The sequence below is a fragment of the Electrona antarctica genome, assembly GCF_951216825.1.
Source record: "Electrona antarctica genome assembly, chromosome: 14".
Taxonomy (NCBI): Eukaryota; Metazoa; Chordata; class Actinopteri; order Myctophiformes; family Myctophidae; genus Electrona; species Electrona antarctica.
Window position 1 is genome coordinate 36,211,816 of NC_136795.1, and position 17,708 is coordinate 36,229,523.

The 17,708-nt window shown below is 41.9% G+C and overlaps 1 protein-coding gene across 4 annotated transcripts in view; it reads right to left on the reverse strand.

Annotated features, from left to right (window-relative positions):
- The window catches only part of mybpc2a (myosin binding protein Ca), an 82,535-nt gene that overhangs the window by 30,655 nt on the left and 34,172 nt on the right, over window positions 1-17,708 (reverse strand). Inside the window, exons 1-7 of one of the 4 annotated variants that reach the window (XM_079521678.1) lie at window positions 16,777-16,792; window positions 4,904-4,924; window positions 4,516-4,530; window positions 3,248-3,331; window positions 2,666-2,814; window positions 2,233-2,350; window positions 1,902-1,953 (exon numbers count right to left, since the gene is read on the reverse strand). In XM_079521678.1, the coding sequence (XP_079377804.1) occupies window positions 1,902-1,953; window positions 2,233-2,350; window positions 2,666-2,814; window positions 3,248-3,331; window positions 4,516-4,530; window positions 4,904-4,919 (434 nt within the window). In that variant the 5' untranslated portion in view covers window positions 4,920-4,924; window positions 16,777-16,792. Of the gene's footprint in view, window positions 1-1,901; window positions 1,954-2,232; window positions 2,351-2,665; window positions 2,815-3,247; window positions 3,332-4,515; window positions 4,531-4,903; window positions 4,925-16,776; window positions 16,793-17,708 lie in introns of those variants that run through there. The other 3 variants (XM_079521677.1, XM_079521679.1, XM_079521680.1) reach the window with 3 other exon arrangements.

Consider the following 17,708-nt stretch of genomic DNA (forward strand, 5'->3'; position numbering starts at 1 on the left):
ATATATTATACTATACTTACTCACAAAGAACCTCACAAATACTGTTAAAGATGGAGTGCTGTGATTCTTTTACACCCTAAAACATGATCATCAGGTATTATTGTTATATAAGGAGGAAGAATCTGTTCTAAAAAGTGTGCAGTATTTGTTAAAATGTCGTTTTTATGTGGACACGCCCACCAGTTCCTCACATAGCCTTGTTTGCTGGTGGGTGGTGATCCACCTGAACTGAAGCCGCACCCACAGCTGAGGTTGTATGATAAAGGGGGAAGGGTTAGGGGAGGGGGTAATATTGTGATGTCACGATTTCACTGTTTATTTCATTGGTACGTTTGACTGTCAAGGTTTCAGCCTCCAGGAAGAACCCCTAATTACAAAGGGAAGACATCATTGCACATAACAACCACACCAAGAGGTCTAATGAAGTACTGTCACCTCATAAACACATGAAAAACTGGAACAAATACAAAAATCACGGCACTCCATCTTTAAAAAGTATTTCAGTGCACAAATGCACTCAGCAAATTTCATGGCAATTTGCCCATTTGATTTCGATATAACTTGTTTACAAGTGGAATGTTTGTCCTAAGGGTGGCAGTAGAGGAAAGTAGGGTTGATTTTCTGTGTGCTCAGCAGGTTTAATGGAAATCCACCCATTAGATTTGGAGATACAGTATTTTGTGTGTAATTGTGGTCTAATGGTGGTACAAGAGGACAGGCCTTAGAGTCATTAGGGGCCAGGCTTGGCTTCATGAAGGTTCCATGATAATCCTGAGATGTTGTTTTGGATCAAAATGGAAGACAGACACCGTTACAGCAATCAGTAGAGCTTCATGTTAAAATTAACACTCTTTACAGTGTAAATAAATCACACAGTTTAGCCCCGCCATTGGAGATGGTGCTCTCCATACTTACTTACTTCCTGACAGAAGACAGTGGAGACTGTTTCTGACATTGGGCTAATTGTTGCGGTTCATTTATCACCGTTCTGTCTCTCTCTCTCTCTCTGTCTCTTTCTCATTTTCATAAAGATATCTCACAGAAATAACACACAGACACCTCAAACACAATATGAAGACATTCTTGTGCATGTTGTGTTTCTCATCTTACCCATTTTTTTTAACCTGCATTCTGATCAAAGAAAGGAATACAGTGTTTAAAAACATGGAAACCCGGTGAGCTGATTTCAGCCCATATAAAATGGACATGGGAGCAGGACATGGCTGACAGTAAAATCCTCATTGTTCATTTAGGGGGTGTAAAAATGAACCCAACGTGGATCCATTTGGGTCAACGATTACACTCTCAGAGTGAACTGAACACTGACGATTTTAGTGTACACGTGTTGCAGAGTCAGACCGACAAACCCCCAGGAAGACTTGAATATATGCATTTACACACTTAAAACAATCAAAGAGAGCGAGAGAGAAAGAGGAGGGAAGAGAGAGAGATATAGAGGAAATCTGATACAGAATAGATACGGCATCACAAAGACACGTGGACGCAGCCCCCCCCCCCCCCAACAAAGACACTAAAACACCAGAGACCTGAGGTGAACCTGAAACGCAGACAGCAGACGCAGACAGTAGTACGTGACAGGTGTGATCGAATCTCACAGAAGCCACGGATTGAGGAGGGACAGACACACACACACACACACACGCACACGCACACGCACACACACACACACACACACACACACACACACACACACACACACACACACACACACACACACACACACACACACACACACACACACACACGCAAAGGCAGAGATACTCGTAGACAGGCTGACAGATGCCCAGAAGGCAGAGATCTACAGAGGAGCATATGGGAGACAGTGTGACGGGTATCACGTTGAATAGAAACCTCGCCGCCGGTCGTGCACCAACACTCACGATCGTTTGAACGCGTCCATGAGGTTGGCCTGCTGCTGTTCCTCTTGGACGGCTGAAATGAGACAGAAAAGGAGGGGCATACTGGTGAGAGCTCCACCAGGTTAATTCATTACGCAGCGGGGCGACTGGCGAAGGAATAATGGAGCGATGACCCCCGCTAAGCCACTAAATGATGGGATCTAATGTGCATTGCACTCGTTGAGTTATTGGCTGACAGGGCTGGTTTACATGGGAGCGGGGGGGGGGGGGGGGGGGGGGGAGCGGGGGATCCATCCAAATGGAAGATGACAATAATGTGATTATGTTGCAGCCGTCTCTGAGAAAACCTCACCCTCCACGGTGACTTGGAAATGGCAGCTGTCGGTCTTGTCTTTGGCGGTGACCTCGCAGCGGTATCCACCCGAGTCTCCGTCCACCAATTTGATGATGCTCATCTCGTAAGTGTAGATCTGATGGGGAGAGGGAATGAGGGAGGGAGGGAATGTTTGGCGAGCGAAATGCACACAGTTAAATTAATATATACATAAGCGTGCACTGTACATGCATATGAAAACATAGACTGGAAAGAAAGATGGGCAAACGTGGCTATGCACAGTACACACGCTCGCGCTCGCACACGCACACGCACACACACACACGCACACAGACAGACAGACAGACAGACAGACAGACAGACAGACAGACAGACAGACAGACAGACAGACAGACAGACAGACAGACAGACAGACAGACAGACAGACAGACAGACAGACAGACACACAGACCTTGGTGTTCCTGTCATAAGATTCTTTGAATTGCAGGTGCTTCCCAGCTTTGCTACCAAGGTCAAGCCATTTCCCCTTCAACCACTTCATGACAGGCTTTCTCGCCAGCGTCGTGGAGTCTACGCTCGCCACAAAGGTGATGTCCTTCCCTGCCATATGCATGGGTGAGACACGCTGATTATTTAACAATTACACACATTTACACTGCCATGGGGTCATTAATTAGTAGCATTCTATAATGCTACATTTACATATCATATTGGCGGAGACAATTATGAGTGTTTATCTTAACTCCAGTGTTAATAAAACACCCTTCTTTTGGTTAGAGGCGGGAATCCCTTTTGGTGTTTTAAACATTATGTTATAATTTAGCTATTGAAAAATAGCAGATCTACAAGCTCATAGCGCGCCACCGAGTGGCGCGCTATGAACTTGTAGGTCTGCTATTTTTGAAAAATCGTAAAAAATGCGGCACAAATCTTTGAATAGGTATATATTCTTTCAGAGCGAACGTTTTTTTTATTTCGACGTCATGTCTAAATGGGTGAACTGTCCTTTCACAGTGTGTGGAATGGATGGTACCTTTGGTAGCGGTCGCACTCTCTGGCTTCAGCACAAACAGACCAGTCCCCTCGCACATCTGAGGCTCCTCCCCTGGAACCATGTCTGTGACAGATGAGGTAGTAGAGGGAGGCCAACACCACACAGTTACGACAGGAACTGGGATTCAATCACCAAAGATACAACATACAGTACAGACATCGGACCAAGCAAACGGCCAAATCAACACTTTAAGTGGATCTCTTTTGATCTCGCTGGTTGGTGTGAATCATCTATCTGCTGCTATCATCTATTTAAATCCTATACTTAAAGGAGAATTCCACACTAAAAGGCTTTCTTACCTTTCTTTGTAGTTGTTATGTCCCCATTAAAGAGGTCCAGGTGTGATTTTGCGCAAAAGCTCCTTATTGGCTATTTCCCCTACCATAAGCCCTAAATTAATTGCATTGAATAGAATGGGAATTGAATGGGGCTATGGGGTGTTGTGCTAATTCGCTTATTTCCATCGCTCAAAATTATAATTTTTTTGTATATATCCTCTCTTCATAATGTAAATAATATCCCAAACGGCACACTTTACTACTTATTTCGATGGAAATAAGGGAATTAGCACAACACCCCATAGCCCCATGCAATTCCCATTCAATTCAATGCAATTCATTGAGGGCTTATGGTAGGGGAAATAGCCAATAAGGAGTTTTTGCACAAAAAAACACCTGGACCTCTTTGGTGGGGACGTAACGACTACAAAGAAAGATAAGAAAGGTAAGAAAGCCTTCTAGCATGGATTTCTCCTTTAAGACCACTACCTAGTACTATACTTAAAAGTACTTTTTTCCCCTCTACACCAATATCTATCTACAGCCAATGCTGATCTACAGCTAGCCTTTGGAACCGACGGTTCCTGAGCCCTGTGGCCCATATAGAGTCCCTATTTTGGGGTTCAGTCACAACACGCCGTGTTGTGGCTGAGCCTGTCAGGTATGGAAGGTCATGTTACCCCGTGACATGTTGTGATATTTGGTGTTGAGGGGAAAAAGGAGCAGAACTAGTATAAAGCCCTGGGGGTCCCCGTCACCCCCTGCTGCCTCAGCAGAACTCACACTGCCCCACATGTGTATATACCGCTCTTATGACCGTCTATACAAATTAGCGTCCCTGCCTCACTTGTTTCTTTCCAAAGTCATTTGATGCAAGGCCTGCAGGTGTTTGCTTGTCAGTGAATACACGTCGTGAAAAAAGACGGGGGAAAAAATGAAATAAACTCTAATGTTATTCATTTCTCTTACCATCGGGAGGCAATTCTGTTGCAGAAGGAAAAGAAAGGAGAGAGAAAAAAACGGAGGGGAACACATCAGTCTGTACAGTATCTGTATCCGTGCTGTTAAAGACAAGTGTTAATTGGTCCTGTGACAATCCTGACATCAGGTGAGGATCACTCACACGTTAGATCACTGTGCTCTCACACACAACACATCTCACCTTCTGTCATCCTAAATAAAAACTTTATATTTTTCACACTGTTGTAAAAAACAAGAAAGAAGACAAAACCCACAAATCTGTTAATGAGTTATGGCTTCAGTAATTTAATTCAAAATCACTTAATTATTATTATTCACATGTAGGACTTGAATTAACGATCTTTTTTTTTTTAACGTGGACTCTCATTTCTCTCACCTTCTGAGTCAGACATGAGCTCTAAGGAAAAAGACAATTTTTAGATAATCATCAGCAGGTAAAGATAAAGGGACATTGGTTGACCAATCAAGTTGAGTGAGTATGGCCTCGGGTAGTCCATCCATTGGATGAAAGGTACGATATTGTCGAGAGAATGGAACCAGGGTCAGGTGTCAGGTAAGGTCATGCTCCTTCATAAATTTAGTCACACCACTAGTGCCTCTCTCACTTTCTCTCGCTCGCTCTGTTTTTTATGGGCTCAGTTAATTTGATCTTTTAATCAAAAGCTCCCCTGAGGACAGATCCAAGTTCAGATGTTCAGGATGATTTAAAGGGTTTCAGCTAGAATGTTAAGTAGGTAAAAATCTGATCCTGGAATGGCACCCAGGGGACATTTTTGAATGTTTACACACTTACACTTTCACACTGGAAACTGGCTGTGGTTTGGGATGAGAGCCGTTAAGTGATATTAACTCCAGACACTCACTGTCCTTCGGGGCTGGGATGGAAGTTATGGGTTTTTGGAGAACAGCTGGGTGAGGCTAATTGACTGCCAGCTCTGTAACACCTCTGTAAGCCCCAATTCAAATTTAGGACAGTATAACAGACTGTCCAGACTGTAAACTTCTAGCCCTGGGCTTGGTGAAACTTTACATCCGTGCTTGCATCATTTTAACGTTTTTCTAAAGGAAAATTAACTGAATTGTCTCCGGGGACCATCACCCGGGACCTAGCATGAGCAACAGGTACATTATACGTCCAATGGAATCGGAGTAAGAAGTACAATTCAAGAAGCAACCAGTATGGGTAAACAACTACAGTATGAAGACTGTTCATACTGTAAATTAGTAATATCCAGTAAGGATATTACACAAGAAAAACAGCAGAAACATTCCATAACATATCCATGTCCGCATTTCTGAGACATTATGTCCACTCGTGCACACAGCGCTCACAATATATACCCAGCATCAGTATATATCTCTTGTCATTTATAATACCTAGTCAACTCAAGTCAAGCTGAGACGAATAACAGCCTACCGGTAAGTCCACACTAATTATCCATAATGTATAAATGACGGATATGGGGTTACTCAGGACAGGCCTTTTCGGGGAGGGGTCAGAATAAATGATGGACTTAAGACTGTTATTCGTCTCAGCTGCTCAAATATTAACAGAATAATAACTTCACTCGGATGCTTTGGCGAAACCCCAACCAGGAGCGTATACTCGATTGCTCATAATCAGGCATTCTCTATACCTGCTAAAGTGATCCATTTCATATTATTAAATCCATTTCACAAATATTAAAGGCTTGCGTCTCCTGATTGACCAGCTCCTATAGCTTTATTATGATGATGGTATACCTTCCAGTGGTGGAAAAAGTACTCACATGTGTTACTTAAGTATCAATACGGCAATGTAGAACTACTCCATTACAAGTGAAAGTCTGTTATTAATCAAAATTTACCTGAGTAAAAGTACTAAAGTATTGGTGCCAAAATGTACTTAAGTACCAAAAGTAAAAGTAGTCGTTTTACCCATTTCACAAGTTCAAAATTTATTTGAAAACAGCCGATCTCCAAGCTCACAATTGAACATTGTGAGCTTGTAGATCGGCTATTTTTCAAATGGCTGAAATGTATATAGGGCTGAAGTGGTTAACGTATGTTTTGTAATAATAACAAATGATGGCTTAGAGATGTGCATGTTTCCATCTGTCGGCCCAGAGTGATGGATGTCCACACACAGTGACACCCAATGGCGTGACAGAGACTGACAGAGAGCTACAGTAGCCATACAGTAACAATGTGGTTGACGACGCAACGGGAAGACCACAACAAAAAATGCCGATGGAGAATGGCCGTCGTTTCTTTTCCTTTATAAATACTGTGGCTCATTGTTGACTGAATGGAAAGAAACGACTGCTATAGTATAATGAAATGAATGCAGCGCCAGATCACCAAGGGTTAAACAATCCTACAGTACACAGTTTCATGCGGTTTCCATGGATGATAAAATAGACAAGACAAATACTGTACTGCATTACAGCACACTCTCTCTCTCTCTCTCTCTCTCTCTCTCACGCACGCACGCACACGCACACGCACACGCACACGCACACACACACACACACACACACACACACACACACACACACACACACACACACACACACACACACACACACACACACACACTACATAAATGACAGCCCTGTACAGCAGAGCACTTAAGCATAAGCATCCTGGGCATCTGTTAATGAAGAATAGCAGAGATTCAGCAAATGAATTGGACCAAATGAGGCTAAATGACTGGTAATGGTTGCCGATATAATGTAAGCACTCCATACATACGCTGGCACGCCTGTACACACACGCAGTCACGCACGCACGCACACACACACACACACACACACGCGCGCATACATAATTATCACAGAATAACGGTTACTCTCTTCAGACAGCTGGGGCTCTGTTAATGAGAATTTGCGACAATTTAAGAGATGAATAGAGCCAAAATGAGTGCGCACATGCACCCACACCACGCACGCACGCGCACACACACAACACACACTCAAACCTGCATTGAACCAGAAAGGCGCGCTTACCCTCTACAGCATGCAGAGCCGTGTCAATGAGACTGACACAAGAATTTAAGGTCTAAACTCAAATGTGTTGCAAACAGTGACTCACCTCTCTCTCACTCACGTACGTACGCAACGCACACACACACACACACACACACACACACACACACACACACACACACACACACACACACACACACACACACACACACACACACACACACACACACACACACACACACACACACACACACATTTGCCTATAAAATGACTGTCATCTAGCTAGAATAGACACTGGGCTGGGTACGTACAGTTGGAGGCCATCGATATTGTCCTTTTCTTTTTGCTGAGGTTTTCTTTTTGTTTGATCTGCGCAAAAGGACAGTTAACCCATTTTGGGCGGGAACCCCTTTTGGTGTTTTAAACATTATGTTATAATTTAGCTATTGAAAAATAGCAGATCTACAAGCTCATAGCGCGCCACCGAGTGGCGCGCTACGAGCTTGTAGGTCTGCTATTTTTAAAAAATCGTGAAAAGGATTTAGGTCAGGCCTAAATGGGTCAAATGATAAGGGACAATATCGGTGGCACCCAACTGTAAACACTTTCCACCTCATGTCCCTATTTTGGGCAATGGGCATGTATGACATGCCAATAGAGGGCACTATGTGCATGCAGAAAGTGAGTGGCAAATCGAGTGGCAAAGTGAGTTTAACGTCGTTTAATACAATCAGACAGGACTTTTCTGTTTGGATGTATGCGCTGTCAAGGCCAGAAGGTATAGGTTGTTTTGCCACTCAGTATATAGGCATTCCCGCATAACTTCTGGGTATGATGATGATGTCACGTGCATACCCTCTGTGTCACGATACGTGACGTTTTCTGTTGTGCTTTTGTTTTGTAGTATTTTTGGTCCCTTGGCTTCCTCTGTTGCTTTTGTTACCCGTGTTGTCTCACCAGTACCCTGATTACCCCAGTGTTTCCACCTTGTCTTGTTAGTCTTTTAGCCAATCATTGTGTTGATTATCTGTTGAGTTCACCTGTGTCTTTGTATTTATACTCCCCTGGTTTTTCATTTCCTTTGTCAGATCATTGTTCTATGTTAAGTGTGATGTTGCCTTGTATCCTGGATTTTGGAATAAACCCGCTAGCATTTAGACTTCTCTGCCTCTGCGCCTCCCTGTTCTGCACTTGGGTCCTACCTTATTGATTCACACCGTGACCCTCTGTATAGGCTAAATAATTTCAAAAATCGATGAATTGATCTTTTGCAAATTTTGTGTGACAGGAGACTAAGAATACAATATGGATTCAGTTGTTAGAGGTGTGGTCTGCACCTATAGTGAACGGTACATTAAATGAGGACAGTTCCAGACCCTCTGTGGTCAGCACAATAAAGGAATAATGAGACCTTAATAAAAGCAGATTATGTCAGCAAATTGTCTCTATTCACATCATCAGGTTTACACAGCTATGAATTTAGAGTGGCACACATTAATTTAGATTGATGGGGCTGCAGATGTGTGCACTTAACTCCCACACATACACATACATTTGCACGCACGCACACACGCACATACACACACACTTTCACAGATGTCATGCCCATTCAAGCTTGGGGAGTACACCACCAGCTTTTGGTATAAGGATGTTTATATTATTTTATGATCATCTTTTATAATATGTAGCTATGCTCATTTCATATTATGATTCAAATGTTTCATTCATTCTAACAAAAGAATCAATCACAGCCACTTTCCTATTGGTTTCTTCCAAAAGTTCGCAACAGCATGAGAAGAACTGTAGCCTATTCAGCAGTGGTTCCCAAACCTTTTCATGTCAAGGACCCCCAAATTGACACTAATTAGCACACGGACCCCCATTTGAAAAGATATTCCAGGGACCAGTGATTCTCAACCCGTTTAATTTCAAGGACCCCCAGTTTGACATGCATATTAGTCTACAGACCTCCATTTAATGGCATTTCTATATCTCTGGGACCCCAATTTATTTTATAAAATCACTGTTAATGTAACTCTGAGAGTGTACAAATGGAACCAAACGGACCCATTAGGGTCTGTTTGGTTCCATACACTCAGAATTACAAACCCATAAGGGTCCATTTGGTTCCAAACTATCATTTAGCTAGGGACCCCCTGGAACTCCCTCAAGGACCCCTGGGGGTCCCCAGACCCCACTTTGGGAACCATTGGCCTACAACTTATGTTGCGTATGTGTTGCATGTGAAAATGAAATGCATTTTGTAATACACACTTAATTGCATTCCATATACTTGTGCTAGCATTGTTATAGTTAGAAAAAAACTGAATTCCGTTTGATATTTCCAGATCAAACTTTAGCAGACAATGTCATCATTCTTTAAAAGAAACTGCAGAAAGCACCAGTTCTGGCCTAAATCAGGAGATTGATAGTGCAAGAGGTAGTATATGTTAGGTGAGATTTATAGTGATTTCAAGGCTGAGAAAAAGTGCCAGCAGTGTAGAAGGTAGAGTAGAAGTTCCACTTTCAATAACATAACAAATCATTTACATGAAAAACTCTAAATATCCAGTATTTACCTTAAAATATAGTGGGAGATTATTACTACGGTGTCCAAAAACTGATTTAGTGAAGTTTAAAAAGAACTCCCCCGCAAAGTCTTTGTATATGTCAAATTGCAGAAAATTGCATCACTGCATCTCCATGCGCCCCACTCTAATTGTACACCACGCACGCACGCACGCACGCACGCACGCACGCACGCACGCACGCACAACCTCTTCTACTCTTTCTCATTTAATATGTTATATTCAATGTCTATAAAGAACAAAACAAGAGTCTGATAACATCATGGCCTGATTGGCCTCTGTCCAATCTTTAGTTGTAGTTACTAGTTTGTGAACAAAGCCGCACAAAACATGATGTGGTGTTCAGTTGGAAAGCCACGTTGTACAGTATATTTTTTTAAGCACCTGATAGCTTCATAGTAGATTAAAATAACAGCCTTAAAGGGGATTACCACTCATCTTCAACGTTGAACTATGTCATTAATATAGCTTAGTTGTTGTGTGGAAACTGGAAATACTGTAATAAAAAAAGGTCCTAAAACAGAAGGGGAAATGATTATTTCTACACAGTTATATTAATGACATAGTTCAATGTTGAACTATGTCATCTTTTCTTTTGAATTTGACTCTGTGGGCGACGCCCAATAGAATGTGGATAACAGGAACAGTCTTCTTCTGGTTTGTTTGCTCCTCTTCCGGTCGCTCGTGTCTTTGTTTACATGACATTCCTATAAAACTCTACACGTGGTTGCCGACAGATTCTGCTGCAGAGCTCTGAATCTGTCTCGAGAGATTAGTTCAACACAAACTATTGTCAGGGCAATTTCCATTAATTTCCCTATAGAAGCAAAAAAAAGGATAAACCTCTGAATGCTAAAGAGTGACGACACAAAAGGCTTTTAAACCATGATGTGCAGAATGGGGCAGCACAATTTATTCTAATAGACTTACAGGAAAGCATAACCATAACAACAAGCAAACAATCATCCATGAACGTACACTTTTATTCACTGCAGGCGACTCAAACTGTCTTTTGTGCACTTTCAACTGAGCCTATTGTTTACCTTCAGCAGAGGGCCGATATATCGTGTCGCACACTGAAAATAGCCGATCTACAAGCTCACAACGTTTCGCAATGCAACGAGCTGTGTGAGCATGTAGATTTGCTATTTTCGGTGCGCGGGACCAACGTGCAACTAACTATAAATCAGGCTTCTGGCTCTGCTAAATCAAAAAGCATCTCACGCCAAGTGGAAAATCTAACCGACTGAAAGCTTCAGCAACAACAAAATCTATTGTGTACACAAGTGCTTTGTACACACACACACACACGCACGCACACACATACGCACGCACGCACGCACGCACGCACGCACGCACGCACGCATGCACGGGACGACGTCTCGTCCATTTGCTGTCTCATTGCACTGCTATACTTTGTGAATAAAATATGCAATTCATTTCATTAGAAGGCATTCTTAGAATCAGCCTGGTGATTAGAGTTTCAGGTTGTTGTGGAATAATTCACCGTTAGGAAAGGGAAAGGCATTACTGTCTTTCAAATCCTGTGTACTAGGCTGACTAACTAACATGCGTGAGGGTATCATTCATCCACCACCTTATGATTTGTCTGTCAGTCTGATTATTGTAATATTGTAGCCTTTTTATACAAGCTCACTTGTGTTGCATTTTGAAGCATTGTGACATTGTAGATCTGCAATTCCTAACAACATCTTTCAATTTTGAGAAAATTGAGACACCAGTCAGTTACCAGGTTAATGACACTCTGATCAAGGCTATACTGCAAGAAGAGAAAAATAATACATATGGTAATATAATTGGGCTCAAGTTGTTGTAGTGTTTTCTAGTAGTGCTGCTTTCCTGTGACTAGATATAATCTAATGAGTTTATTTTGGGCAAAGATCCCAGACAGTAAGAACAGACTGTACAGTGAAGCACTCCTCCGTTCCCTTTTTCCTTTCTGCAAAAATGACAATTATTTCAGCACTGCTGAAAATCCAATTTGACATTTTTAAGCAGCACTTTCAGACAAAAACAAAACAATCTTGTACCCTAGCAGGTGTAACCTATGCTATGGTAAAACAAAAACACACTACTATCAGTGTATATAGTGTACTATCAGTGTATATAGCGCGGTCCTGCTCTGAATATGAGGTAACATCATACAATGTACTGTATATCTTTGGCACCATCTATGGCTAGTATTTCTCAGCATACGCACAAATGTCTGTGTCTTTGTAAAACAACAATAACTACAACAAACGGATCTTCTCCAGCCAATGGGTAAGCAAATACCATAAACAGCTTGCTGATGATTATATCAAAGTTGTACATTTGCAAACATACAAAGTATTCTACATTGATTTGAAACAGAACAGGAATAAGACAATCATGATTTAAAAACCCAGTTGTAAAGCAATACATTTGTACATTTAAACATTCCCTTACATCATAATATACTTTTGGCTAAGTGCCAAAGTTAACGAAGGAAGTCCTAAGTTGCACATCTGCTCAAATAAATCAAATCCCTCTTTATTATGGGAAGCTCACATGACAATGTAACTAAATATTTCGGAATGTTCTATATACTAGTGTATGCCTGAAATCACTGTCAATAAATATTCAATAGCAGTGGTTCCCAAACTTTGTAGCGTGTGAACCAAAAGAGAAATTTGATGTCTCCCAGGGACCCAAATTAGCGAAAATAGCAGATCTACAAGCTCACTGTGAGCTTGTTTTCTAATTTATGCTTTTTTAACGTTTTGAAATAATAATGAAAAACAAAATGTTGGAAACAAAAAATAAAGGGACCCATAAAAATGTGTCAGCGACCCACAAATTCTTCCCGACCCACTGTTTGGGAACCAGTGTTACATTATCAAAGCTATAGTTCAGCCCAATGTAGGAAATTGTCACTAAAATTATTAGCACTGTTCACAATTAATAGGCTGTCAGCTGCCCCTGAGTCCGGAAGTCCGGAATTCAAAATGTACTTGAGTAAAAGTACAAAAGTGTTGGCATCAAAATGTACTTAAAGTACCAAAAGTAAAAGTACTCATCATGCAAAATGTCTCATTTAAAAATTTCTAAATGTATAGGGCTGAAGTGGTTAATGTTATGTTTTGTAATAATAATCAAAATCTACAAACTAGTAACTAAAGTTTTCAAATAAATGAAGTGGAGTAAAAGTACAATATTTGGATCTGAGATCATAGTGGAGTAGGCTAGAAGTAAAAGTAGTGGAAGTTGGAAATATTCAAGTAAAGTACAAATACCTCAACATTGTACTTAAGTACAGTACCTGAGTAAAAGTACTTGGTTACTTTCCATCACTGGCCATTCCAGCAGTACATATTACTGCATGTCAGATATGTAAACATTGTAACAACGAGCCGTTTGTATGTATGGCAGCCAAATGACTAGTGTAAATGGATGTACGTACGCAGGCTGCATGGCTGCTGTATGCATACACACACTACTTGTATGTACGTAAATACACTCAAATACACACTCACATGCACTCACACACTCACCCCCGCCACACACACATATCACATACTCACATGCTCGCTTACTCACGCACGCATGCGCGTGTACACACACACGCACACACACACACACACACACACACACACACACACACACACACACACACACACACACACACACACACACACACACACACACACACACACACACACACACACGCACACACACGCACGCACACACACACACACACACACACACACACACATGCACACTCAAACAAGCTTGTTGAAAACTAATACAAAACCTAGATTGCTGCTTGCACCTAATTCATTTTAATCAATGCGGCTAAAAAAAATGTGAAAACATGTCCTCAAAAAGAGTCAAAATGAATAAGTGGAGAATGAGTGCGCGCTAAACACTACTGTCTGCTCATTCGGCCCTGTGTGTGTGTGTGTGTGTGTGTGTGTGTGTGTGTGTGTGTGTGTGTGTGTGTGTGTGTGTGTGTGTGTGTGTGTGTGTGTGTGTGTGTGTGTGTGTGTGTGTGTGTGTGTGTGTGTGTGTGTGTGTACAACTACTCTCACCTATACTGTAGGTTACTACTAGGCCAACCAGCATCAAATCGGCCCATGACAACAACTGTATGTCATTTTGGGGAGAGTAATTGTTTCAATGGAGTATAGCAGTGGCCGTGGTTTTCTGGTTCCACGGAAAAAATCGGCCATTCATTGTTCCCATAGAGATTTACAAACATATTTATATCAATTATTTTAAGCCTATAATCCAGCCATCCATGCAGGAGCCTGGGGAGTCATGACCATAAAACATTTGATTCTGTGAAAAAATGAAAATGAAAAACGCAAAACAAAGGGTATATACTAGTAGTATACTGTATATAATTCAATATTATTATTTATTTATTTTCACAGAATCAAAAGGTACTGGTCATGATTCACCAGTATCCTGGATGGCTTGATTCTATAGGCTTAAAATAATTGATATAAATGTTTTTGTAAAATTAATTGGAGATTTGTCAGTGGAACCAGAAAACCACGCCCACTGCTATGCCCTATAGACATACGAGTGTGAGGAGGAGATGCAACTTGACCGGACCAGTATGGTGACCGCGTTGATGCATTGCTCCAATGAATGACTATACCAATGTATTTATATACCATATAGATCTGTTATCTCTCCACTGTGTCTCTGTGCCATGTGTCTTGCCGCTATGCCGTACATATATAGGCTTGGCGGAAAGATTATTCACATTTCACACTGTAGGGCCTCACTCAGACCTTTACAGCGTTGTGAGTGTCATGGCCGCCCCAATGCATTTCCAATGGAGGTCACATGGTCTGTTGTATGGCTTTCAGCTGTGTTTCGACTGCCCCCTCCCCCTCACACAACACAAATGTTGTGTCAAACCATGTGACCTCCATTGGAAATGCATTGGGGCGGCCATGACACTACACAACATTCATCCAACAAGCATACAGCGATGCAGTAAAGGTCTGAGTGAGGCCTAGAGACAAGCATGTCGCAGCAAAGTCCGTCAGGGGTAGGAATCGAACCCCTGCAGGGGCCTGGACCGCTAGAATGGCTATTTTCAAATGGCTAAAATGTATACAGGGCTGAAGTGGTTAATGTTTTGTAATAATAATCCAAATCTACAAAGTAACTAATAACTAAAGTTGTCAAATAACTGTAGTGGAGTACAAGTACAATATTTCATATCTGAAATGTAGTGGATTAGAAGTAAAAGTACTGAAAATTGGACAACCGCATGTAAAGTTAAAAAAAAAGAAAATAAATTTGTATTCAAGTACAGTAGTAGTAAATGTACTTAGTTGTACTTTCCACCGATGCGCATTGCTCTTGTGCACCTGTTCCATGTGATGTCACCTCATCATCACCTCATTCCTGTTGGCAGTGAACACACCTGTCTGTCGTCAACTCATCAGCTCACAGTATCACTCCTCGCCAGATACCGCCACCGTGGTATTATCACACGCATAACCACCTCTTTGATAATAACTAAGGTAACTTTATCCTTTGTTTGTCCCAGCGATGATGACAACAAGCCGCACTATACTCTTAAAGGGGCGGCACTATACTCTTAAAGGGGCAGCGGTGGATCAGGGGTAGAGTGGCTGGATGGTAACCGCAAGGCTGCCAGTTCGAACCCAGCCTCCCCCAGAGTTAGTGTCGAGGTGTCCTTGAGCAAGACTCTGAACCCCTAATTGCTCCTGATGTGCTGGTTGGTGCCTTGCATGGTTTCCGCCGCCATCGGTGTATGAATGTGTGCGTGAATGGGGTGAATGTATTGCACAATCTATGTAAAGTGCCTTGGATAAAGGCGCTATATAAATGCACCATTTAAATGTGTTCAGTGTCCAAGGATGTTTCCACAGCGCCCATATGTTTATGCAATCAGAATCATTTATTAGGAATTAGGGTACAGTTGGAGGCCATCGATATCCTTTTCTTTTTGCGCAAAAGGACAGTTAACCCATTTTGGGCGGGAACCCCTTTTGGTGTTTTAAACATTATGTTATAATTTAGCTATTGAAAAATAGCAGATCTACAAGCTCATAGCGCGCCACCGAGTGGCGCGCTACAAGCTTGTAGGTCTGCTATTTTTGAAAAATCGTGAAAATATTTATTTCAGAAAACTGGAGGATTTAGAAGGATTTTTTAAAATTTTGAGGTCAGGCCTAAATGGGTCAAATAATAAGGGACAATATCGGTGGCACCCAACTGTATATCCCCTCGCTCCATTGCCCCCGTGCACAACCCCAAAACATTGTGATTACATGCCCCTGAGCGAGAGAGAGACGCAGAGACAGAATATGGTACTCACATGTCACACTACTCTTTCATGGCACTAGATAGAAATTTAACTGCTACTACATTGCTATTATTATATTATTATTAGGGCATGCCTCCTAGCAGAGATTTGCACACCTTTCTAGGTGTGTTAATGTGAATGCATTGCGAGAGGGAGCAAGGGCTTCGGTCAAGTGTTTGCGTGTTGACAGCTAAGCCCTAATTTATGTTTCGGCGCCGTTGGCCAATAACCAGCACATTTTCAAGCAATAAATGTGACGCGTCTGTGACAGATCGAGAGACACTCATGCAGCTCCACTCTCAGTCCCATTTCCCACAGAAGAACATCTTCTGTGATTATTTATTTGATGTGAAGGTCTTACCATCCTCCTCTGCTGGCTTCTCTGGATGAGGGGAAAACATACAGCACTTTGGAATGAGAATGAGGAGGATGATAATGATATGGGCACGCACGCACGCACGGTCACACGGTCACACAGTCACACAGTCGCACGCACACACACACACACACACACACACACAGTCGCGCACACACACAGTCGCACACACACACACACACACACACACACACACACACACACACACACACACACACACACACACACACACACACACACACACACACACACACACACACACACACGTTGCAAAGGAAAAACCAAACCTTTTTGTTTTTTTCTTACCCTTCTTGTCTGAAACAAAGAAAGAGAGGGGAGAAAAGTCCATTAGAAATTGAAACCGTAATAAAATGATGCATACGTTATGAATTGTGAAATTAGTTTTTCAGTGGTTACAGTTTAACCACATAATCACTCATTGTATGCATAACTCAATGGTGTAAATTGGATTTAGGTGGAACAGCTCGTGGGCTTGGATTAGGTGTCATGAGAGGACTTACCAGCAGGGGATGCTGCTGTCTTATCACCCTGGGCTGCTGTAATTAAACAACAATTATGTAAATGCACTTAAACATCCTCGTTGCTCTGGATCAGCAACACCAGCAGTGCAGCAGTGTCAGATAGTTCATTTCTTAAAGGAGCACTGTACACATTTTCAACCTTATCTACACAGTATAATTGGTCCTTCACTAGGGATTCACCGATATATCAGTATCAGCCAATGTTTGACATGTTTGGCATGGCTGATCTGTTGTTGAATCAATCCAACACTGGCATTGGTGTGTTGGTTATCTGCAGCCTACCAAGCTGAAGATTTCCAACAGTTATGTTTTATAATGAAGATTGTATTGTTTCCCTGTCACAAACGGAGAATAAATAACATTGAAAACTAAATA